The sequence below is a fragment of the Podarcis raffonei genome, chromosome 4 (assembly GCF_027172205.1).
Source record: "Podarcis raffonei isolate rPodRaf1 chromosome 4, rPodRaf1.pri, whole genome shotgun sequence".
Classification (NCBI taxonomy): domain Eukaryota; kingdom Metazoa; phylum Chordata; class Lepidosauria; order Squamata; family Lacertidae; genus Podarcis; species Podarcis raffonei.
In genome coordinates this window covers 33,953,505-33,979,712 of record NC_070605.1, presented here as the reverse complement: position 1 = coordinate 33,979,712, position 26,208 = coordinate 33,953,505, and the positions used below count along the sequence as shown (strand labels likewise).

At 41.7% G+C, this 26,208-nt stretch overlaps 1 protein-coding gene across 1 annotated transcript; it reads right to left on the bottom strand.

Moving 5' to 3' along the window:
* Positions 1-329: 329 nt before the first annotated feature.
* On the bottom strand, positions 330-21,972 carry DRD3 (dopamine receptor D3). Its single transcript, XM_053386098.1, has 7 exons — positions 21,867-21,972; positions 15,371-15,667; positions 5,635-5,747; positions 3,628-3,770; positions 3,121-3,311; positions 1,168-1,510; positions 330-701 (listed from the first exon to the last, which is right to left on the bottom strand). The coding sequence occupies exons 2-7, from the start codon at positions 15,653-15,655 to the stop codon at positions 505-507; spliced, it is 1,272 nt and encodes a 423-aa protein (XP_053242073.1). The 5' UTR covers positions 15,656-15,667; positions 21,867-21,972; the 3' UTR covers positions 330-504.
* Positions 21,973-26,208: the final 4,236 nt, after the last annotated feature.

Here is a 26,208-nt window from a genome sequence, read left to right as displayed (position 1 = left end):
TTTTTGAACTGTGTGAACTCACATTTGCTTTGTAAGTCACAGTTCGCTATGTGCAGCTAATGACTGTGCTATACTTCAAACACTGAGTGCAAACACATCAGATGTTCCTGCTCCTGACCTCTCCTAATAGGAATCTCTTCAGAACTGTTCATAGATATATGCTACTTGGAGGTATCTATGGCAGAAGGAGTCATACAGTTTTTTCCTTTCAAAGTGTCCTACAGGCAGACACAATAATGCTGCATCCTGGAACTATTCAGACAGTCTCATAATGTGTGCTTCTCATGGACGCAAAACTTTAAAGCAATTTCATTGCTTTCTGCACACAAAACAGATGGATTCTGCTATTGTGAAAAGTATTTCTCATAGTAGCTGCTAAAGAAAAACCGATGCAAAAGTGGGTCCCATGTTGTTTTTTCCTCACTGTTGGTTGAGAAAATCCACTCAGGTGTGTTTATCTGCAGCACCCACATAGTATGTAATGCTGTGTTGCTCTCCGAGTTTTCAACAATTCAGGATCTTGAGGAAAGCTTTACGGAACTCATTGTTGAAGGTGGTGTAGATGACAGGGTTGAGGGCACTGTTGACATACCCAAGCCATGTGGTAGCACTGTACAACTCTGGGGAGATGTGGCAAGCTTTGCAATGAGTATTCAGTATGTGTGTCAAAAAGAATGGCAGCCAGCAGACTATGAAAGTCCCTAGAATGAGAAAGAAAATGAGATGTCATCATCACTTTGGCTCAGAAGGGCTTAACTCTGGACACAAAGCATGTTCAATCTGCCCACCTGAGAGCCAATTCATAGTTCTTTCCATTATTTCCATTATTCTCACACATAACTAAAGAAACATCTTTGAGAGTCTCTTGGCTATTTAGCCACGTGGAAATAATGATAAAGGAGGAAAGAAAGTAGAAGAGAAATATTTTAATGCAAAATGTAGATTTACCATACATTGGAACTGCAGACAACAAGCTTTTAAAGTGTAATTTTAAAATAAAATTTAAAAGCACTCTTCCTCTCTGTGGTTCCTCCAACCACAGCTGCAGCTGCTTTTGTTAAAACACAAAACAAAACCTCAAACCTGTTATATATGTCTGCCATGTAATATTCAGTTGGGTCCTCATTCTTGCCCAGCCTGTTCTTAAAAAGGAGCAAAAATACTTACCAAGAACAATAGCTAGCATTTGTGTGGCTTTCCTCTCTCTGAGCTGTATTGTCCGATGCTGCTGAGATGGAAGCTTCAAAGAGGTTGCTGTTTTGCCATTGTTGAGTTTGCGTACTTCTAAACTTTGTTCCTTGACTTTTGTTCTCACCTTTAGATCAACAACCTCTCTATCCCCTGTACTGGAGATGGAAACTTCGTGGCAGAAACTGCAATATTGCTGCAGTTCTGTGGGCGTCAGGGGCTTCTTTTCAGCAGGCAGCCTTTGGCCTGAACTCTTTAGCTGCAAACAACACAAGAGTGCGCTGGGAAGCTTCTGGTGCAAAGCTTTCCTTTCTGTATGTTGCTGAAAAACAATAGGCCAACAAGAATCAGGAACCACTTAGAAAGATGGGGAGCTGCCTTAGACCAAGCCAGAACACTGGTCATTTTAGCATAATATTGTTGACACTGACTAGAAACATCTCTTTAGGGTTTCAGGCAGAAATTTTCCCCAGCCTTATCTGGGATTGATCCTGGGACCTTTGGTATGCAAAATTTGTAGGGTTCCACTGACCTGTTATAAATCTCTCTCTCACACACACACACACCAAAGTGTAGTCCAAAGATCACAGGGCGGTTTACAATATAAAAATATAAAAACACAAAAATAGATAGCATAACAAACAAAACCTTATTTATGTATTGCTTTTTCCTCAAAAGAGCTCAAAGCAGCAGACTTGGCTTCCCCCTTCCCAATTTTAGCCTCATAACAACCTGATGAGGTTACATACAAGAAATTGTGACTGGCCCAAGTTTGTCCAATGAGCTTCATGGCTGAGTGGGATTTTAAATCTGAATTTCCTCAGTTCTAGTTCAACACTCTAAACCCTCTATTATCACACTATTTGACTGCTAGTTAGTATAAAACTAATATTTAACTTAACCCATAGAGTGTTGCAAATTGTATATGTAATTTCGTCCTTAGGGTAGGGGCAGTATATCTGATATTTAAAATACCCGTGCTTTAAATAATGTGTGTTTCCACTGAAATTAGCGGTTAGAAACTTTATTCAAAACAAAAACTAACCACTAAGGTGGATCCATCATCTCTTGTAGCTTTTATTGCCTGAGGTTGCAATTGCTGCAGCAGTCCTGATCACATTCTGTGTTCCCAACAGAGATATTTGATACCTTATGATACCTGAAACTAGTAAATAAAATACTTGTTCCCAAAGTAATTAATAAAATTAGCAGTTCAAAGGCAAGTAATTTATTTCACTAGTGCTTGTTACCACATAAGTGAATCATTCCAGTAGAGCTGGAAATAGCTGATATGAAGACTAACAGATCCATCATTGCTCATGATTGGTAAACACTTTCAGCTGCCCCTCTGCTAAAGCTATGCTCAAATCGGCTTTGCATATTCAAAACCCTGCAAAGTTCTGAGCAGAGATGCCCATGTCTTATTGCCCACTGAGCAGGGTGGGGTGGGGAAAAGCATCAGTTCCAACTGAGGGGTGAGTCTGACTAAAACAAATAGCCAGAGAGGAAGAAATTAAGAAAGCCTTTCCATTCTTAGAACATGAAAAAAGTGATTCTGGGTCTGACTAAAGGTCTACTAGTATCCTGCCAGAGGCCTATGGAAAGCCCACAAGTAGGACATGAGGTTAGGCAGAGTGAATGCATTGCAGAAGGCCTAAAGCAGCCCATGTGGTACCTCCAGGTGGGAGCTGTAGTCTTAACAACAGCTGCAAGGAAACAACAGCTGCAGTAGTTTATGGGAGCTGAGCAGACTCCATATGAGGAAGAGGCACAGGAGGTGTACAAATGAGGCCTACATAGGCCTGTTGCAAGTCGATAGGGCTGTTTCTATTTCATCCCTTCTGGGCTCCAGTAGAACTCTACAGGCATACTATATAGAATATGACAGTTAAGGCCCTTTCTAAATAAAGCCTTTTTGTTTGTGAGTCATACCTGTTGTTTGTAGCAGGTTTTACTGCTGTGGCTGCTTTGTCTGGAGAGGATTCGCTTCCTTTGCCTCTGCCTCAGCACCATATAAATCCGGATGTAGAGCAGCAGGGTCACCAAAAACGGAAGATAAAATGACACCACAGAGGAGTAGATAACAAAGTTGGGATTGGATATGGAACAAATATTTGGATCACCTGAGCGAAAAGACACATAGAAAAGAGAAGGTAGAGTAACTTTCATGCTACATTTTTTTGTGTGTGCACAATAAAGGTATGGTTCTTAGAACAAATACAATATGTTTTTGTTTCTACAAACTAGTAAGATCTAAAAAATGTAGTTTGGAGGCTGAACATTTTCCAGTAGCCATTTTAATATCTTCCACAGTTGACAGAAGTCTTTTCCAGCTTGTTCTTGGAAAAAGGGGAAGCTGAGTTCTTAAAGCCATAAGCCATAGGAGGCCCCATGTTTGTGTACAAAGCCTGTGCTTCAAGGTATTGTTACTGTATTTACCTGTGGTGTTGAAGCCAAAGAGAAGAGGGCAGGAAACGGCAAATGCCAACAACCAGACCACTGCTATCATAATGGACACTCTTCGGCAAGAGCTGGGCCCTGTGCTGTACTGATAATGAACAGGCATAACCACTGCAGTGTATCTGCAAAGTGAACCAACTCCAAAGCAAGGGTAATGAAGATGTTGTACAAGAAATGTAAAGGGAAGGGAAGGGAATTCAGAAAGGGAGGAAGAGAAGACAAAGTTGAATTCAGAGTGGAAGAAAGTAAAAGAAGAGAAGGGAAAACAGAATAAATACAATGATGCAAAATGGAAAATGAGAAAAGTGAAAAACAATTCAGTAGTAATAGCCAGAGATGAAAAAAGGCAAGCAGTGTGGAAAAGAGATTGGAAAAAAGAGTCAGGTAAGTCAGTATCTGTTAATGGTAAGAAGAGGTAGCGAATCAAAGACATAGCCAATGATGACAAGAGATTTCTACAAGCAATGCTTTCTGCACACGTGTGTGTGTGTGTGTGTGTGTGTGTGTGTGTGTGCATGTCAGAGGATGTGGCCATGTGTAATGAATCCCTGACTTTTTTGTTAATGAAAAGCAGCAGCTGGAGGCCGTGATTTTGAGTGAAGGTACAATGTCTAGAAAAGGGATTGTTAATCTTTTCCCATTTGCCTGCTCAAAATCACAATCTGTTTTCCTCCTTTGTGTGGTTTCAGCATGGGTAGCACGGGGGGGGGGGCAAGTTCACCCCCATCAAAGAAGCTCACTCCTCACACTGCTGAACTGTCATTAACATATACTGTTATTTTTCTTTCAGAGATCTTAACATATGGAATGCAATTGCCCCCTGCCCCTGAAATATACTTTGCTTCTTCTGTGCCCCATCCCTTTTTCTGGTGCTGTCACTGGGTTTCAGATGCATGACTGGGTGGAATAAAAATGGCCAGTGCAGAAATCTTTTGTTCCCCTCCCCACTCCATTTAAGTGAGTGTAAAAAAGGTTGAGGCGCTATTGTATGTGTGTGCATGTAACATATGTATAGGCCTCATTCACACATTATGTTAAGCCAAGCTATGTGTTAACAGGACTGCATGAAATTGTTAGCTCCCAGAGATGAGCCTGCACCCACTTTGCTATCTGCCCCCTGTCTTTTTAGCACAGCATGACATGACAGATAAGTCAAGGTTTTTAGGGTGTTGTCCAAGCTGGGGAGGGATGTGGGTGGTGCTATGGGTTAAACCACAGAGCCTAGGACTTGCCGATCAGAAGGTCAGCAGTTCGAATCCCCGCGACGGGGTGAGCTCCCATTACTCGGTCCCTGCTCCTGCCAACCTAGCAGTTTGAAAGCCCGTCAAAGTGCAAGTAGATAAATAGGTACCGCTCCTGTGGGAAGGTAAACGGTGTTTCCGTGCGCTGCTCTGGTTCACCAGAAGCGGCTTAGTCATGCTGGCCACATGACCCGGAAGCTGTACATCAGCTCCCTTGGCCAATAAAGCGAGATGAGCACTGCAAACCCAGAGTCGACCACGACTGGACCTAATGGTCAGGGGTCCCTTTACCTTTACCAAGCTGGGGATTGTGGTTAATGTCTCTTCTCCTTAGCCGTAAAATGTAACCATAGGACTAACCTTAGGTACAGATTATGCTTAAGGAGGAGGGAACTCTGGGATTCATCTAGCATGTTTGCACGGTCCTGATATGCCATGGCTTACCATGATGTATGAACCAGGCCATAGTTTGCTATCACATCTGCTTAACTTTATGGTTACTCAAATGATTCCCCGAGTTTACTTTGCTAACAAAGAAATAGTTTGGGAATCTAATGTCTGACACATACATAACACTATCATATGTGGCACAATTCTCTGACGTGTTACGTGGCACGCACATATGTGGCACAATTGTTTTTCTACATAAATCCCTAACATTAAATTCAACCCACTTCCCCGCCTTAGTCCACCTGAGAATCTCCCATTTCTACCACAGTTTACTGTTGTGCTCTTTTGTTCTTACCTGTCAATGCTGATAGCACAGAGATTTAAAATGCTGGCCGTGCACATCATCACGTCCATAGTAACAAATATGTCACAGCAAACACGGCTGAAATTCCAGACTCCTCCCATCACCTAAATATCAACCACAAAATGTCACTATTGCATTGTACTGAATACTAACACACTGCAGTTGCTCCTTCCCATTAGAATTGTAGAATTGTTTTATATGGACTTGTTCATCGAGGAAAGCTGTGTGGCTCCTAGGATTTCAACCCATATATCTTCTTGCAGTTAGCCCTGCCTTTGAGAATTAAATGCTGCTCTAGACACAAATCTAGAAAGTGGGGAAAGGATGTGGGGATATGTTAACTAGGTTCACCAGGATATATATTTTTTTAATTCCATCACAAAAGAACTGAAGCAAAATGAATCATTCAAGTTCATCCTTGCAGGTCCGGGGAAATCAACACCCAGGGTTAAACTAGACATGACACTAAATGTGCCATTAGGAACTTTGCCAGTCTCCCCGCCTGCCCCAGCTCCCTCCCTTACTTAATAGTAGGGGCAGAAAACCTATTTTCATTGAGGCTGCAGTGCACGGAGAGGTAAAATTTAGCTGATTCAGCAGCTGTGTTCGTTCAATTATTCATGGTCTATTTACCCAGTCTACGTTACTGTAATACATTGCATGTGGAACTGCATCTCAAAAATGTTCAAGAACTGAAACTGGTGCAAAATACAGCAGCTAGATTAATTACATGGGGCCAACTACAGAGAGCATGTAATGCTAATCCAAAAACCCCCTAAAACTTCACAGGTTGTCAGTTTGTTTTGGGGCACAATTCAAGTTCTGGTATTGGTCTTTAAATTACCATGACCTGGGTATCGAAAGGACCATCTTTTCCCTCATGAACCTGCCCACCAATTAAGATCTGTTCTGGAGGCTTTTGTTGTTATTGTCCCCCACCTCCTGGGCTCTGAAAGGATACTGAAAAGAAGGCCTCTTCAGCAGTGGCACCCAAACAGTGGAACTCGGTCCCTGGATATATTTGGAACCAGAGAACTTATTAGGCCAGTATTTATTTATTTATTTATTTTTGCACAGGCTGCCTGAGAATTAATTAGCCATGGAGGCTTTCCTCAGTGTCCCACCATTGGAACTTTATCCCCCATGGAAATATGAGGCGAGGCCTTCCTATCTATGGTTGCTTGCTGGCTTTTAAATTCCCTGCTCCGTGATATTTGGCTGGCTCCTATGTTGGTAACCTTTCGTTAAAAGTATGACTGCTCAAGCAAGCATTGTGAATTGTTTTCATGTGTAATTTATGGTTCATTTTGCATTGGCTATTTTGTTGAATTTTTGTTTCCACCTTGAGATCTTGAAAAAAGTGGGATATCAATAGGTTTTTTAAAAATAGAATAAAAAGTCTGGTGCCTTCTTCACCAACTTTTAGACAATGGATAAAGGCCATGCTGTTCTCCCAGGCTTAATGGCTTTTTATGATATCTCTCTCCTTTTAATTGCCTGATCTGCTATTATTTTTGAGTTGTTTGTCTTTTCATTTTTATTGTGGTTTCTCATTTGCTGTTTTATTGTTTTGTTGTAAGCCAGAAAATAGCTTATCTCCTGAGTTTACGCCAATAAAACTCAGAAACGTGAGGAGTCCAACGTTGTTTATTGCAAAGCAATAGGTTACAGTCGGATTGTTCCGCAAAATTGCAACCCTGCCCGCTGGTTCAGGCAGCGGTATTTATAAAATTTCAAACAAAGATTTCAATTTTCACCAATCATATACATCATTACCTCATTTCATGTTTAAAACACATGCACAATAAGCACTGGCAATTTAATAATAATTAATAATAATAATTTATTATTTGTACCCCGCCCATCTGGTTGGGTCCCCCCAGCCACTCTGGGCCGGCTTCCAACAAAGATTAAAAATACATTAAAATATCACACATTAAAAACTTCCCTAAACAGAGCTACCTTCAGGTGTCTGCTGATTAGGTTCTGATTCCCACTGTGTTCTGTTACATTTTGTTAGTGTGCATGTTGGGAACTTGTGTTATGTGTAGCCATTTGCTCCATGTAGCAACTTATGTTCTAGCTTTGAGCTGTATCTTTGTGATTCACATATTAGCTGTATTTCTGCCCCAATTTGGGGGGGGGGGCAACTTGCAAAATTATCAGTTTCATAAAGTAACAGGCTACCATAACTTCTCTAACAGAAGCGCACTCAAGGATTTACAGGGGTACACATTATCACATTTATTGTGGCCCTTTGGGCCACTGCCACAGTTTCTTAGTATTTTTTATTTTTTATTGCATTTTAATTTGTTTTATTGTTAGCGGCCCTGCGGCATGACAGAGTAAACATACCTCAAAAAAGCAAGCAAACCCATATTAAATATATGAAATTATCAATCCTGTATGAAACCGCCAAACCACAGTTGTTCTCTGGTCTGCTGTGGGCTGTATGAGGGAGCAAGGGAAAATACCTCTGCTTGTTCTTGCTGGCCATGTACTGCATAATATTTAGAAATTGACTTCATGTGTTTCTGCATAAGTTCCAACAGGTTTTATTTAGCATCCACACTCCCCTTCAACAAGCCAGGCCTAGTCAAGCAGCCATGATAGATTCTGGTAGGCCTCAAGTCAAATAATTGTTTTACACCAAAGGTGTTGTCATAAAACCATAGTCTACTTAGAGATCACTTCCTTGCGTTCTCCTTATGCTGTGTATATGACTATGCACTCTATCAAGGTGGGCTCTGTAAATTCTTCCCACTCTCTTTGTGCCCCAAGGGCACAAGGAGAAGGGGATGACAAAGGACGAGATGGTTGGACAGTGTTCTCGAAGCTACCAGCATGAGTTTGACCAAACTGCGGGAGGCAGTGGAAGACAGGAGTGCCTGGCGTGCTCTAGTCCATGGGGTCATGAAGAGTCGGACATGACTAAACGACTAAACAACAATAACAAAGCTTCATAAACTTGTGATTTCATGGGTTGCTGATTTCCTTCCTTCCTTCCAAACCTTTTGCTAGGGGGTGTCTCACAGCAGAGAAACTTCACAAAGGAAGGCCACTCTTAATTTCCCACTAACCCACCATGAAATATGGATGGTCCCTTTCTCAGATGCTTTTATTTCAATCCACTTTTTTCATTAATTGCTGTGTCGTACTGACATTTTTGCTGCTCATTTTAAAGGGGTGCAATGGTAGACTCACATAAATGATTTTATGTGAAATAAGGCTATATTTATGTGCGGACACCTGTCCTGAAAGGCAGGATATAAATCTTTTGAATAAGGCTAGCAGGGTGCTGGCCTTCTCTTGCCTCTTAAATACACTATCTGCCCTGTGAAGTTGGAAGCTGTGAGAGAGGATACCACTGAAAAGGCTTCTCTAGATCATGGTGATATTTACCTCAGTATTGTGCATGAGAAGCCATTCAGCATCTAGCACTCAGACCGAAAGAGTGTTCCTGAGCCGAGAAAAGACCTAATTAAAGGCAATTTAAACTACAAAATGCTAGTAAAAGCCATGGGAGTTGTGCTTGCTTTAAGGTCTGTGGAAGTGCCAAAATGAGAGATCACTCTGCCTATTACTGATCTTTCAATAGTAATAAAAACACTAAATGCTAATGAGTGGCTGAAACAGGCAGCATCTGTTCAGCTGCCCTTCATAATTCTATAGCCCTAGGTTTGATTTACTCATCATTATTCATTATTGTTCTGTTTCATCCACACTTTCCAACAGAGAGGCACAAGGCTGTTATTAGGCAGAGAGAGATTTGTTGCAGATGCACATAAAAGGTCTGAAATTTCCTGTTTTGATATATATACAACAAAAGTCCAGACTCTCTCTCTTTTTTTGCATCCAAACATCATTTGATAGGCCAATACTACAATTTAGTCTCTTGTGTGCACACCTCTACTTCTAGGACACTAAATGTATAACATTCAGTCGAATAATAAATGAAACATGTTAAAATGAAGAAAAAATGCCATCAAAAGCAATTAAAACCAAACTTTTTAAAAAAAAAACCAATTTCTAATAAAACATTTTGAATCTACTGCATAAGTTGGTCTTTCGGAACACTTATTCAAAAGCGCTACATTAGAATCTGTCATGCAAGAGCTGTATTTTAAATTCAGCCAATTTGTGTGCAAGGTGGGATTAACCGAAAAGCTTAAATGTAAATAATCTAATTTTAATTTTTGTAAATAATCTAATTTTGTTGCCACCAAAAGATACACACCTTCAAAATGCACAGCTAATGCATAAATCTATTTAGGCTGCAATCTTATACCCATTAACCTGGGAGTAAGCTCCACTGAGTATCCACAGTGTCCGCAATAGTGACCAGAGGAGGAATGAGCACTGGGACGACCGTGGAGAAAAGAAACACCATGGTGCAACTAGGCGCCTTCACCTGTGCCAGCTGCAAGAAAGGATGTCTCTCCCATATTGGTCTCTACAGCCACAGCAAGCACTGTAACTCTCTAACGGTTTGATTCCCCCACTCAAAAAAAAAAAAAAAAAGGCACATTCCTCCATTGTCTCCTGAGACAGATGGATGCCTACCAACCGGCTCCACTGAACTCAATGAAACTTACTTCGAGTAGACATTTATAGGATTGTGCTGTTTATTGCTTATAACATAAAGTGACATAGGTAGAACTAGTGTGTTGAACATAAATATAGGTGTTCCTGAGAATTAGTCCCCTGTCATCTGAAACACCGAGGAGCAGTGTCCATCTATTTTCCCTGAATGGCCTAAGAACACGAGAAGAGCCCTGCTAGATCAGATCAAAGGCCCATTGACCCCACCATCCTGCCAAGCAAATGCCTACAGCAGACCTTCAAGCGGGACCTAAGTGTGATAGCATTCTGCCCACTTGCATTTCCAGGTAACTGGTAGATAGAGGCATCTCTGTCTCAGGGTAGCCTGTTCAGATTACAGTAAATGCAACCTTGCCATCAAAGGCCCGTATAGTTAAAGCTATGGTTTTCCCAGTAGTGATGTATGGAAGTGAGAGCTGGACCATAAAGAAGGCTGATCGCCGAAGAATTGATGCTTTTGAATTCTGGTGCTGGAGGAGACTCTTGAGAGTCCCACGGACTGCAAGAAAATCAAACCTATCCATTCTTAAGGAAATCAGCCCTGAGTGCTCACTGGAAGGACAGATCCTGAAGCTGAGGCTCCAATACTTTGGCCACCTCATGAGAAGAGAAGACTCCCTGGAAAAGGCCCTGATGCTGGGAAAGATGGAGGGCAGAAGGAGAAGGGGACGACAGAGGACAAGATGGTTGGACAGTGTTCTCGAAGCTACCAGCATGAGTTTGACCAAACTGCGGGAGGCAGTGGAAGACAGGAGTGCCTGGCGTGCTCTGGTCCATGGGGTCACGAAGAGTCGGACATGACTAAACGACTAAACAACAACAACAACAGTGGTTAGGGTGAGACTAAAGTGGGGGACCCAGGTTTAAATCCCTTTCAGCCATGAAGTTTGTCGAATAGCTATAGGCCAGTCACTATCTCTCTTGTCTAACAAACTTCACAGAGTTGTGGTGAAAAGAAGAGGGTAGAGCCATTATGAGTTCCTTGAAGGAAGTGTGTGATACAGTGCAATGAATAAACAAATGAAGAATGCAAGCATAAAGGAGGAACCCACCAGATTTTAAAAGAATGGGCAGAAATCCATTCTTATTTACATCAATGCAGGTTTCAGCAATTCCACTGAAGCCAATACAATTACTGACAGCTGAAAATCAGATTAGAGACCTAATTTATTTTTTCATTATCTCAGCTATTTTTGCCTTCATTACATATAATTATTTTAATGGAATTTACTTCCATGAAAGTGTGTTTAGGATTGTATCCCAAGGCATTCAGCTATATCTTCCTAAAACAGATACTTTTAATGGACTGAGCACTCTACCTAAATCTCTTCAGAAAGCAATCAGTCAGTGCATCATGGAAAAGAGAAATGCTTGATCTGTTACTGAGTGAAGAGTGATATTGCCAGATGATAGAAGCTCCAAATCATTGTGCAGCACTAGTAAGTGGAAATCCACTTAATTTGTTTGCCTTCGTTTGTTTTCAGCTCTGCATTGTCAGAGGTATGGTAGGCACTTATGGAAATGGTGTTGTGCTGGTTGGTTGAAACATAACTATTTGCAGGGACATTTCTGAGCACTGATTTTTAATACTATGGTTTCACCCAGTTGGCCCTATATGACCAACATATCCTGGGATATGTTGGTCATATAGATATTTCCTCAAGCTGCATAAGAAACCAACCTCATTAGGTGTACTAAGGATAAAATCTGTGGGAAAGGCACATGTTGGTGAAGAATCCAAAGTGGATTGCTGCCTGGCATCCGTAGTGTTGAAAGCAAGGAAGGCTGTGATTAGGTCTTAGTAGCTCAACAAAGTAACATATTTTTAAAAAACAGCTAATTCAAATGTATGTCAGCCCTTTTCATTTTTAGCCTATACCACATTTAGGAAAATGCATACCAGTAACCAGGTTTTATAGGGACGCAGGTGGTGCTGTGGGTTAAACCACAGAGCCTAGGACTTGCCGATCAGAAGGTTGGCGGTTCGAATCCCCGTGACGGGGTGAGCTCCCGTTGCTCGGTCCCTGCTCCTGCCCACCTAGCAGTTTGAAAGCCCGTCAAAGTGCAAGTAGATAAATAGGTACCGCTCCTGTGGGAAGGTAAACGGCGTTTCCGTGTGCTGCTCTGGTTTGCCAGAAGCAGCTTAGTCATGCTGGCCACATGACTTGGAAGCTGTACGCCGGCTCCCTCGGCCAATAAAGCGAGATGAGCGCCACAACCCAAGAGTCGGCCACGACTGGACCTAATGGTCAGGGGTCCCTTTACCTTTACCTTTAACCAGGTTTGAGTCATTCACAGCAGAACTACCCGATACATAGAATTAGCTAGGACCCTTGAACACTTACGGTAATTGATAGGAATATTGGCTTAATCAATTTCCTTTTTGCTTTGAAACACGAGATTTGTTATATATGCCATATTTGAAAGAGTGGCATTTATTCCATGAGATAAATTACAGAAAGGTTATTCTTACAACCATAATAGGTTTTTATTTTATTTTTTAAGTGATGAATCCCACAGCGATATTATTATCTCATCTGGGAGAACTGGCAGACCATTTGACACCTTGACTGCCACCAGAAGCGTCCTACGGATTGCTATGTGAAATGCTTCCTTTTTGTAGGTGCAGCCAAGCATGGTTGTCATCCGAGATCCTTAACCATTATTCACCCCTACTTAAAATGGGCTAATTAGGATTATTCTTAAAACAAATCAGATTTATTACGTGAGTATTGCAGGTGCGGATAACATGGCAAAACTGCATGGTTCACTGTTTTAACTACTGTTTTACGACCCTGAGTTCTCTGGACAAATACTCTCAATCTCCATCCGTTGTCAGCCACATACATTAATGCATGGGCGCTATTCTCTTGGATTCTAGGGCAGAATGTGCTACTTAATGGGCTGGAAAATTCATGGTCTGGAGAAAAGCTATTGGCAATTAGCTGAAGACATTTTCATCAAGGGCATGTGGACAAGTGATGTCAAATACACCTTTCAAGAAGGAACATCAGTATTCCAGCTGGGTATTCTTGCCTTTGCCATTCAAAGCATAATTCTGTCACCCCAGTCCCATAAATGCAAGCGATGTGTTGAGGCATATATTTGTAAGAGGAACTGTTTTTCCAAGTGCAGAAAAGTCTGCACTGTGGGAGGGCAACAGCTCTGTAGTATGTGTGGCATATGTGTGTTATTTATTTATTTATGTCACCTTAGCTTCTAAAATTAATTAAAAACCCATCTTAAAATCAGCTAGCAAGAAGCAGTGCAGCAACAAAATATTTGAATTATTTTATTGCACAGAATGTCTGTGAGCACTGAGATTGCAGTGTAGGTGGTGCTTCTGTTCAGATTGTGTCTATGTTAGTATTTTCTGTCCCCTTCTTGGATCATATAATTCCAGATCTGTGGACAGGATGGGACTATTGGTATCTATTTAAAGAAAGTGTTCATTAATAAACAGTTTTGTAAACTCAACTCTGTTAAAATTATATGTTTCTACACCAACAATGCATAGACATGAAAATGCACATGGATATTTGTGCTTAGCAGCACTAATCTAACAATTGATACTTCTCTGTTATTCACTTTTTCCACAAGACCTGGGCTACATTTTTTTTTTTTTATGATTTAGTTATAAAACTAGAAGAAGCAGAGAACACTCAGAGTCCATCACATGTGTGCAACAAAGAGGTTCCTCATGCTGTTTTTGCGTGGACAGGCGGAGTCCCCAGATCCCGTGCGGTCCCCCCGTCATGTGGAATAACGACTCGAGACAACGTGCTATGGGATTAAATTGGCCACAACTTTATTAAATTTCAAATGTGGGTAGACCTTGGCTCAGGCATTGGGCGTTCTCCCTCCCCAGTCCCCAGCCGGGGACCTAGGGAGCATCAGGGTTATCCAGTGTGTGTGTGGGGGGGATGGGCCGGCTCTGGAGAACATATGTTCAAGCAGAGATAGCCGCCCCCATAACGCCGCCGCCGCAGGGGAGAGCAATGACGACCTTTCGGTGCACGGTCAAAGCCTCCCTTAGAAAACCCCTTTAACGGGGAACCCTGGTATCGCCGCCGCAAAGAGGAAGATGGACAAAAGGATTCCGCCCAAGGCCTGATACCGCCACCCGAGACTGCAAAGATTGCCGTCTCGCCGCCAAGACTACCTACATCTGAAAAACGCCTTTGCCATCCTCCAACCAGTCAATCAGGCCATGCCTGATGTCGCTCAGCCAACGCTCGTTACCAAGGTCCGATAGGTGCACGCCATCGGGCCGAAATAGCTCCTGCATGGATTCCCAGGTAAGATCCTCCCTCTATTGTGTGGGCAGGTAATCCCTCCCCTACCTGGCCTGGTCTCCTTGGCAACGCTTCCCCCAGGTGGGATTGGACAACTGACTGAGGTAGGTGGAGACCTCCAGGTATCCCACCTGAGGGAAGGCAAAGCCAAGCCTATGCTGTTGGAGCCGCTCCAGATCTAGGGGCTGCACGTGTCCACGCACAGGGCGCCCCCTGTTTTAAGCGGGGAGCAGTCATTGTAAAATACGTAAGATACTTGGGTTGAAACAGTGACCTAGCCATAACCGAATGTCCACCTTTTCTGGTAATTTACCAGTTCAATGTATCATCAAGTTAGGTCCCAGAGCCCTCTTTGTTGGATCAGTTTGGGCCTATATGATAACCTGCAGAATAATACAATAATCGCACAATTTAAGGGTGGAGGAAGAAACAATATAGACCATGGGTAGGCAAACTAAGGCTTGGGGGCCGGGGCCAGCCCAATCGCCTTCTAAATTCGGCCCGCGGATGGTCCGGGAATCAGTGTTTTTATACATGAGTGGAATGTGTGCTTTTCTTTAAAATGCATCTCTGGGTTATTTTGGTGCATAGGAATTTGTTCATATCCCACCCCTCCCAAAAAATAGTCTGGCCTCCCACAAGGTCTGAGGAACAGTGGACCGGCCCCCTGCTGAAAAACTTTGCTGACCCCTGATATAGACCATAGCTGTGGATGTTTACTGTTTTGTATAGTTCTAAATGGATGACAAAATTTGAGAGTATATTAATCATGCACAAATACTAAAAAAGAAAATAAAAGCCATAGGACTGGCAGCCTAAAGTATACTGACCTCTAGGTATACTACCCATGGCATCACCAAAGTGGCCACAAGCAGGTCTGCCACTGCCAGGCTCACCACAAGGTAGTTGGTGGTAGTTTGCAGGCTACGTTCCCTCAACACTGCCAGGCAGACTAGGACATTCCCAAAAACGATGGCCAAGATCAAGATGCAGTACCAGAGGGCGTAGTAGGCATGAGACTGTGGTGATCCAGGTTCTGTGGAGTTATCCTGCCAGTATGGGGCTGATACTGTAGAATTGGGATTGCTAGTGATTCTGCTGAAGGGTGTCATCATGGGATGGAAGATCTGAAAAAGAAAGACACTGGATGAACATTGGTGTGGTGCACCAAGAACAGAGAATCTGTTTATATTTTCATATCACTGGCCAAATTATGCCACTGACTATGAGTGAAACCCTACAAGTCATTCATTTGTAAGATTGCTCAATGCCAATGAACTACAATCTGGGGGAAAATGATAGTTGTTTAATGTGCCAGGAAAAGCATTGGGGTGCTTTAGATGAAAGTTATGGTTCTGTACTCACTAGGTTCCAAAGTATTTTACTTTTTGAGTTCCTACTCTTCCTTTCTCTAACACCCACCCAATTCACCAGCCACAAAGAAGCACAATCACCATCATACCCAAGTGAGCATGTGAGAAATTGGGGAAGGTAAAAGCACACAGTAGATGAACCATTTTTGCTCCTTTCTACAAACTCTGAGGCCTGGAGCAAACAGTTGCTGGCAATGTTATAACTGGCCATGGGATATTTACTTAGGGAGTCCAGCAGGTTGCTCAGTGCCTACTGGAGATCAGTGCCCTGGGCAACTGTACAATTTTTCATACAACTACCTTTCAATACCATGCAGTGGTATAATGTGAGGAACCTGATCTTCTTGAAAGAACCATGTGGAATTCACATTGAAAAATTAATCTGGGGGAATTAAGATTGATATGGGTGATGTTATCACCTTTGCTTTAGCAAAACCTGTCACAGGTTCCTCATTAGCTGTTCATTCCCAACAATGATTTGCTGAGAAACCAGTCTCCTTTACTGGGCTGGGTCCCATAAAGTCAAACTTAGTTCCGGACTGAACTACAATTAAAATCGACTACTTGCTGCTTTTTCTTGAGGGAATTTAAATTTAAAGTTCTGACAAAAATCTACTTGATTATTAGCATTCCTACACAGTGCTGAGTAGTTTCCAAGTAGAGAAAGAGGCACAGTTCCTGCACCATTGAACTTGCCTGATACAATCCTAGTCCAAAGTGGAATACAGCAGGAGGTACACTGCAGGGTGTTCAAAGTCTCTCATTCCCAATCAACCTCTGATGGTTCTCTGAAACCTATTGTGCTCCATTTAGCTTTGATAGGACTTTTCCAGAGGTACTGATGCTATTCTTAGTGACTCAGTCTCAAGACAATTCCACAAAATAGACTGCCTCTCTGGAACTTTGCATCAGAATTCCATAGAACTTTTATGATGAGCATCGGCTGAAATTGGGTCATTACATTGAGTCTCTTGTTATATCAGGCTATATAACACTAGTCCAGGGACCTACCTGCACTGTGCAGCATGCAACGTGCAGATTTGGCCATTCTTGTTATTTTTTTGTGGTCATCCAGAAGGGTATCTGGTCTTTACTGCACCAGTGATGATATCAGTGATGTACATGAAAGCCTTGGGGCATGTCTAGCATGACAGTGTGGGACATGAGTTGGTTCCATACAGAGCCCAATACAGAATACATGTGTCCCAGTAGAACCCATAGCCATTGCAAAATCCTGACTTTCTGAGTGTGTATGTAATTCAGCTGCAACTCCATTAGATTACTGCAATGCATTATAAGTGGGTCTGCCTTTGAAGGCAGTTTGGTAACTGCAGCTGGTGCAGAATTCGGAGGCCAGATTGTAGATGGGAGGTAGGTGGTCTGATCATATAATATCAATCCTGGCCTGAGTGCATTGCCTGCCGAGTCATTTCTGGGCTCAAGTCAAATTCCTGATTTTGACCTGTATGGCCTTAGTTGCCTCAGGACACAAGTATCTTATGGACTGCCTCTCTCTGCACAAACCTACCTGGCCCCAGAGTCTATCCTCTGGTGCCTTTCTTTGTGTTGGGCCTTCACAGTGGTGACTCCCTGATTGTGGAGTGCTCCCACTGGCACCATCATTATCACCTTTTAGGCACCAGGCAAAGATGTTACTGTCAACCCACTATCAAGCAGATACTTTTCAGATATAGCAAGTTGAGCCTCTGCTTTTACTGTATGAGTAAGACTACTGTGGCAACGCTATTTGGCCTTTTTCTGGGCAATCTCAAGATACAAGCCAATGAATCCCTTTCTCACAATTTATCCCTCCAGGCCATGAATGATACACATGGACTTCAGAGCGTGAAGGAAGCTTAACCTGCTTGTGCCTGTCTAAGTCCCTGTTCTGGGGATAAGTAAAGGTAAAGGTACCCCTGCCCGTACGGGCCAGTCTTGACAGACTCTGGGGTTGTGCGCCCATCTCACTTAAGAGGCCAGGGGCCAGCACTGTCCGGAGACACTTCCGGGTCACGTGGCCAGCGTGACAAAGCTGCATCTGGCGAGCCAGCGCAGCACACGGAAACGCCGTTTACCTTCCCGCCAGTAAGCGGTCCCTATTTATCTACTTGCACCCAGGGGTGCTTTCAAACTGCTAGGTTGGCAGGCGCTGGGACCGAGCAATGGGAGCGCACCCCGCCGCGGGGATTCGAACCGCCGACCTTTCGATCGGCAAGCCCTAGGCGCTGAGGCTTTTACCCACAGCACCACCCGATAATTAGAGGTAATTTGATATATTTCCTCTTGGCAACATAGAATATAATTGAACTAGAATCCTTTGTCCCAGCTGGTGAGGCACGTTTGACAACAATAAGAAATCAAACCTTTAGTGTCATAGGCCCGGTCCTGTGGAACACCCTTCCAATGGAAATTCAGTGGGCACCTTCTGTGCCAACTTTTAAACACCTGCTGAAAAACTTTTCTATACTGCCAGGGTTATGCAGGCAGTTAAGAGTACACCCCCCATAATGTTCTACTGATGCTTGCTTTTAATTTCTTTTTCTTTTTAACTTGCTTTTAACATTTTGTGATTTTATTGTTTGGTTTTATGTTTTTCTACTACTGTAACCTGCTGTGATATATTTTTATGACACAGTGGTATATAAATATTTATTTATTTATAAATAAAAATACAGCTTATTTTTATATGATGTCCCCTGGGCAGAAGGCTTAAGATATTCTAGGCTAGGGATTGCCCATATGGACAATGAAGAAGAGCTTGAATAATGCATCCCTCAAAGCCAAGCCTTTTGCTTGATGAAGCTTAAGGAAGGCAGGAATTTTCTTTGGGGAGGTTAAAGAGATAAAGCAACTCAGCATGATGGTAGCAATGCTTGTGGTTTGGGGAAAATCCTTCCTTAGAGAGAGAAAAATGTGGGCTGATGTGTGCAGGTTTATGGAGCTTTATTTCAGAGACCATTTCTTTCTTTTTTAAAATGTATTTTTATTAAAGATTTTCTTGATTTACAAAGGTATGTGCAATGTCTCTCTCTCTCTCGCTCGTATTCCCCCCATGTAACTTTTTTTTAAAAAATAAATCTGTTTCATTTGTTGAGATATTAGGAAGAATAGGAGGAAAGAGGTGGAGGGGAGAAAGATGAGTGGGGGTGGGGTGGGGTGGTGATGCTTCTATTTTAATTAATATATGTGGGGTTTTGTGTCAGTGTTGCTTGTGCAGGTTCTCTGCTATTCACTTGTGTTCCTTTGGTGGTGAGAGAGGTTGGGGTTGGCCTAGGATGTGGCTGTTCATTTGTGGTTGGCTGTGGTGGTCTTTGTTTTCATGTGTGAGTGGTGTGGGTGGGTGTTTTGGATCAGGTTAGCCATATTGATTTGTATGCTGTTGGTGGATTTTTGTCATTGTCTTGTTGGGCTGTGTATGTGATAAAGGGGAGCCATACCGGGGTGAAGGCATTTTCTTCTATTTGTCCCCGTATTAGTTTCAGATTATTGGTTAATTTTTCTATTAAGCCTGTTTCCCATACTATTTGGTACCATTGGTCCATGCTTATTCCTTCAGGGATCATTTCTAAAAAATATTTAATATTCTTTAATCATGAATGCTGGATTGGAGATGCTTCAAACACATTCAGAAAAAAATAACTGCTTCCTTAACTGCATACAAGTTTGGAGTTAGGCTCAATGTTGAGCCTCAGCCTGTGATTTTATGATGGGATTTTTGCTGAAAAGCAGATCACTAAAATAGTCAAATCACTTTCTTAGTAAGTAACCTGTTCAGTATCTGCTTTGTAATAAAAACTGGGCAATGGGTTGTCACAGAAACCAATTAGCTAAAGGTGGCATGCCATTCCTTGCCAGCCTCTGGCTAGAGGTGGTGTCATTAGTGTGTGTGTATGTGTGAAAGAGAATTAAAAGAAACTGGAGCTGGAAAGACACGGGGGCCTAATTTGCTCTCTAAGAGAATTCAGAGCTATGATTTTGGTGCCCTACTCAATACTTAATGGGGGAGCAAGATCTGCTGGAGTGTTGATGCTGTAAGCCTTGCATCACATGCTGCACATGAATATATGTGTAGATAAACTGTATGTCATAGAAACATCATATGTCTCAAATGTCTCAAATGCCCTTAATTCCAAGGAAACCCAATTTATGCACTGGGACCCCTGAAGCATTTCACCACTCAGAGATTGGGGGTTGCATAACTATCTTAAGTCATCTGAGTTTGCTGCTAATGTTTTCTTCCTTGCTGCAATCTTATTATAGGCTGCACTTTTGTATATCTCCTGATCTGTTATAATGGCTTTAGTTTGAAGGACACAGCACAGTACAAGAGACTGGACTGTATAACTTTTTATATTGCTTTTACTTCCACATTTCTAAGATTTGATTCACATACATTTTTATATATCTATTGAAATCTCATCACTTGGTGTAGACAGCTGAATATATTAACTGTCTCCACTGACCATGTTTTGTTAGGCATGATATGAAAACTCAGTTTAGTGGTTGGACTGTGTTGGGTATTTTCAGACACGGAAGTCAACACCTGGCATTGCAATAATCAATTTTCCTTTCACTGTGCTTAAATATGCATGTGTAGCCTGATCTTTGACTGAAATGGCTTGTCAAAATAGTAGTCTGAAACAAAACATAAGGCTTATTCTGGTTTCTGCTTACAGTGCAAACCTCAAATGAAATTCCCAATTATTCACACTACGTAAGATTCTGCTGTGAGCCCTGTTCATTGAAACAACCGTGTGCCCAATGCACTTTATAGCAACCAGCCTTGACATCAAAAGTAATTACTGAGTGACAATGGCTGTAATCATATTCCCAGTTATCAGGTATCATTTCCATTTGCTGGTTCCAAAAACAATCAATAGAACCCAAAGTGATTCCAAATGTGTTTTTATTGGATAACTGTGCCAAATGAGAGCAAGCTTCAGAACTAAAAACTTAATGGTACAACTTAGTGGTACAAATTAAAAGCTTACTAACCTTCATCATTATCATGACAATCATTTGGGATCATATCTGTATTTTTCTGAAACTCCCCTATTTTCGTTTCCACCCTCCTTTCCCTTAATAGGTCATTCTCAATCTACTTCACCTATTCTCCTTTATAGCTCCATTTTTATGACTTTCGTTCTTTTACTTCCTTTCAATTACAGAAGTTTGTGCATCTATTTCAAGGGCAAAACTCCGATGGAAATACCAGAATCAAAACAATTTTCTCAAAGGTCAGTGTTTTAGGTCATGTGAGATTATATATACAGCTTGAAAAATGTGTGTGGGCACATATACATGTGTACATGCATGTATGCACATGTGTATGCACACATACAAATGCATCCTCAAGTCTGTGTTTGCTCATTTCAACATTCTGGTACACTAGATATTCAAATCCCTCAAATTATTTTAATTACAGCACCGATCTTAAAACAATAGCACCATTCTTTCAATATGACTTACTTTGTTGGGGTAGGGCTTTCTTCTTAGAAAACTCACTTTTAATATATACAGGACTTTCAAACCGACAGCCTTTCTAACTGCTGCATTGAAGGGGCACAAAACAAAATTATCTCAGGATTGTCAAGAGCTACTTTGCCAGTTATAGCAAGTGACAAACATCAACCTCCTTTCCACACACCTTTTTAAAAAGTCTTACAGAGGGAGGAGAGCATTTAAAATTATCACTCTTTATTAGATTATGAAAGAGAAAACATTAAAAAGAACAAGCTCTCACTATCCTGTCCTCCAGGTGATAATGCACAGAATACAATCCCCCTCCTTGAACCATGGGTAGTTTATAGCCTTGACAGGTATATTCTTCTTATGCATATGGGTTTTCTTTCAGGCTGTTAGGTTTTTTAAAAGATTTGCAAAGAGCATAGGTTAAAAGCAGGAAATCTTACAAGACAGAACTAAAATACAAAAGAGGAAAACAATGACTTACCCTCGTCTGTCTGATTCAGCTCTGGAAGGATATAGAGAACATGTTAGATTCCTGTGGCTCTGCAGCCACATGCCCCAGGGGACTCAAACTTTGCCCTTCCCGAGACATTGCAACTATGTAAGAATACAAGAAAAAAATATTCCACTTTGGACCTGATTTATATCCATACATTTCCCATATGGCTTTCTGAAGATCTCAAAGACCAGCTGCTTGGTGTCTCTGTCCTTGGTGCTGATAGAATAAGCTGCTGTTCCCTACCTCCTCTTCCCCCCCTCTTCATATTCCAGTTCTACAGCATCACCTCTCTGCCTTTCCTCTAACTTTATCAGCCTCTCTTACATACTGCTTGCTTTTCCTGCCAGTCTGTGCCTCTCAGATATCTTGGAAGCTGAAGCTGAATGTCTGTCGCCTTTGTCTTATTCATGCTATCCATGTGTTGACAATTTCAAAATCCATTAGGTGGAATGTCATGCAGAATACAAATTCAAAACATTAAGTGTTCTTGGAGGTGGGGAGGAATAGTTAAAGTGAGGAGTAGTCTACTGAATGAACATTAGGTTTGGTTTTCACAGGCTGCTTGGGGCCACAGACTAAAATCATACTGAGGTGGGCTCAGGTGTGAATCCCATGAAGATGCTGAACTCTTATGAATTCTGAATCAGTTCTGTATGCTTACCAAGCACGATTCAGATTATTTTCCACGGTATTTTAAAGGGAGATGGCCTCACTGAGAAAAATGCTATCTGTAAAATCTTAACAACTGTTGAGGCCAGAGATTTAATATTAATGATGCTGTGTGGTAGAGCATGTAGTTTGCATGTGAAAGGTTCCAGGTTCAATCCCCAGCATCTCCAGGTACGGCTAGGAAATATTCCTGCCTAAAATGCTGGATAACTATTCACAGACAATATGAGCCAGATGGACCGATAGTTTATATCGGTATAAGGTAGCATCCTTTGGAGCACTTAATAATAATAATAACAATAAGCCTTACCTGTGAATGCAGGACAGTTTTTTCTTATCTGAATGTTAGACTAAAATTTCATATGGCTATATTATTCATTCATTCACTGTAAATTCAAAATATAACTTTAGGATGATTTCATTGAAGAATTTGCTTTTAAATTTCAGAACACTTTATGAAGAGCAAAGACCTGCTGAAAAATTTCTTTCCATGATTAAATTGCATGTGATACTTCACCCTACATGTAGCCTCATACCAGCACACTATAGCCTTTATGGATGTGTGTGTGTGTGTGTGTGTGTGTGTATAACACAACCATCAAGCTCTAACCCAAGGTGCTGATTACATAACATCCAATCCCCATGTAATGTGATGGGGGGGTAGTTTTGCTCATGGGATTGCAGACCCATCATACCATTCACTTTTCATTTTTAAATATGAATCTATGTGCACCCTTACATGAGACACAGAGAATGCACAGCCACCAGGATCTCATAAAAATAAAGTGGGTGGGGGAAGAAAAGATTGATTAGATCAGGGGTCAGCAACCTTTTTCAGTCGTGGGCTGGTCCACCGTCCCTCAGACCATGTGGTGGGCCGGACTATATTTCTTTTTTTGGGGGGGAATGAATGAATTCCTTTGTCCTACAAATAACCCAGAGATGCATTTTAAATAAAAGGACACATTCTACTCATGTAAGAACAGGCTGATTCCCGGGCTGGACTGAGAAGGCGATTGGGCCGCATCCGGCCCACGGGCCTTAGGTTACCTACCCCTGGATTAGATGCAGCACTATGGGAGGGAAATTTTCTACTGCTCTTTGCCACTTTAAAAATTAAAAGCCAAATTTAGATTTTTTTTTCTTTTTAATTTAAATTTAGAAGTTCTCAAAACAGCAAGGGCACGGAACGCATCATTAATGGTGTTATACATAAAACTTAATAAGTGCCTAGAACATCTGTCGACAATTATAATTGTACTGGTTTATTATCCAAGAAAGGCATTGCATTTTCCTGGTATAAAATACACATCCAGTACTCAGAAGGTCATTGTAGCAGAAGCATATATGGAGTGAGTGTAACAAATGAATAGCCAATGTACATTTATTATGATGAAATGGATTGGGCAGAAAGTTATTATGTGCAATTAATAATCAGTTAGATCTAGGCTGGATCTAGACACATCAAAGAAGCATTTCAGTTTAATAGTGTAAACTTAAACAGGGAAAACAGGTAGGGGGAAAACCAGCACGTCGCCATCTGGTGGCACAATGTTATATCACACATACAATGAATATAAATCACTTTTTCTGTACCAACCTACCTGAGTCCATGGATTGGAAATAAAATTATTGGCTAAAAAGTAGATATTGCTTTTAGGTTACATGTCAGAAGGGGAAATTTAATGAAAGCTAGAAATTGGAACAAATTTGCAATATCTGAAACAATAATGGACAAACATTTAAAACCACCTTATACTTTGGAGTATCAGATGATAGACTGTTGAAACTGAATTATGGACTGCAGTTAGGGTGTGTCCGTGTCCACGTGGGTGTCATATTTCTGCATGCCCCTTAATGTAAAAATGACAACAACTCTCCGTGTAGCAAACCAGCGTAGCCCCTTTCCTGGTGTGCTAGTTTACCGCATGGAAGGAGCTCTTTACATGGAGGCGCATTCAAAAATATAACTCCCACCTGCAGTCTAAAGTGGTAATATGCAGAATGCAACCCCCTCAACATACCCCCCCTCACAATGTATAACGTGAGAACGCTTCTTAGTTGCCCGATTACAATGGATTAGATATGGAGCCATGCAAACCACACATAGCAAGGTGGGAATGAATAAAAATGAAAATGTCCCAAATGGGCTCGAAGTGGACTCAACTTTATTGGCTGCGTTTCGTGGTGTTTGGTATGACACAGGGCAGGGATCCAGTCACTGGCTTGCTGGCCAATGTCACTATTGAAACCCAACTGCTGGAATAATGTTAAAGGGAGCTGAATGATCTTCCCACACGATGCATGAACTACTGTGGGTGTGTGCGTACATGCTCTTTGCAGCCTGGACATGTGGAGTCCATCCCAACCTCCTCAGCTGGGGTTGAGTCTTTGAACAGAAACCCCAAGGCTCTTTAATCAATGTTAGTGTACATCAATAACCGCAAAGGGAATGTTGCTGTGAGGAAGGCAAAAATATTGCAGTGTTGGGCCCAGTTGTTGTGGGGGGTAAATTCCTTCCCAGCCCCATCAACTATCAGCTACCCTCATCTACTGCAACCAGAACAGCTTGTTAACATAGACTGGGGCAGAAAAGTCAACATCAACAGTACCAAAGCCACAGAACCAGCCCTCTAAGGCTCAGCCAAAAAAGCATATTGTGCCACCAATGAGCTCCCAAGGGTGGGGTTTTATTACACCACTGCACAGCTGAGTAGCTATTCATGAGCCACCTGCTGTGTGCCCATTCCAATCAGACCCAGACTTGCCCAAATCCACATGGGTACACAAGTAGGGTCCTTGTTTAGGAAGGGACCCAGGACTTGCCATCACAGCTAAGCAGGTATTTCAACCTTGGCCTCTCACAGTTAAATGCAACACTAAGCCACATTGAGACCTAACACAAATGCATTGCTTCTTTGAGATACAATATTTTGATTCCAGAATAAAATCAAACTGATCCAAAAAAGTAGACTTTCTCGGAGAGTGCATAAAGTTTTGCCTATGTGACTTTCCCAGCGGTATCAAATGGCATGTTTCTACTACTATTTACAAACACTCTTATTAATCTCAGTTTTCACCAGCTGTGTTGCCAGTTGTATTGAACAATCAGGTGGCATGGACTTATATTTTAAATAACATATCTAAGTGAGGAGGACAGTGCTTGGTAAACAAGGGATGTGTTGTATATTGCTGTCGTTCTATATTTGATCTTTGTCCTCTTCTTCTGCTTTATGGCACCAGAGTTTGTGCTTCTTTGTGAGACTTTTGTACTACAAAAACAAAACAAAAACAAAACATAAACAGATTCCAAGCCCATCTGAACATTTTCCTTTAAAGAACAAGGACTATACTATTCCAAGGACTATACTAAGTGTCCTAGCTTTAAGAACGTGCACTGTTCCTCCAACAGATGCATCAAGAATTTTGATCAGCATTGTGGCAATTTAGAGAGTCAAGAGCAGGAGAATAATGTGATGAGTTATTAATAGTTTACACAAATTATGTATATGAGCAGGTATGACCTAAAACTATCACCATCAGAAGTCTAAAGCCATTTGATGATAGGGGAAACTAAGCAGTCACAGTAGCAAAAAGGGATAGTTTGCTGGTACTTCATATGGGACTATGCAGGGACGATATTAAATCAGTTTCGGTG

Coding starts and splice junctions, on each gene's coding strand:
- DRD3 (XM_053386098.1), bottom strand. CDS start 15,655: ATGATGACACCCTTCAGCAGAATCACTAGCAATCCCAATTCTACAGTA. Junction 3,771..5,634: donor TGTGCTATCAGCATTGACAG/GTAAGAACAAAA, acceptor TTCACTTTGCAG/ATACACTGCAGTGGTTATGC. Junction 702..1,167: donor AATGCTAGCTATTGTTCTTG/GTAAGTATTTTT, acceptor TTCTCATTCTAG/GGACTTTCATAGTCTGCTGG.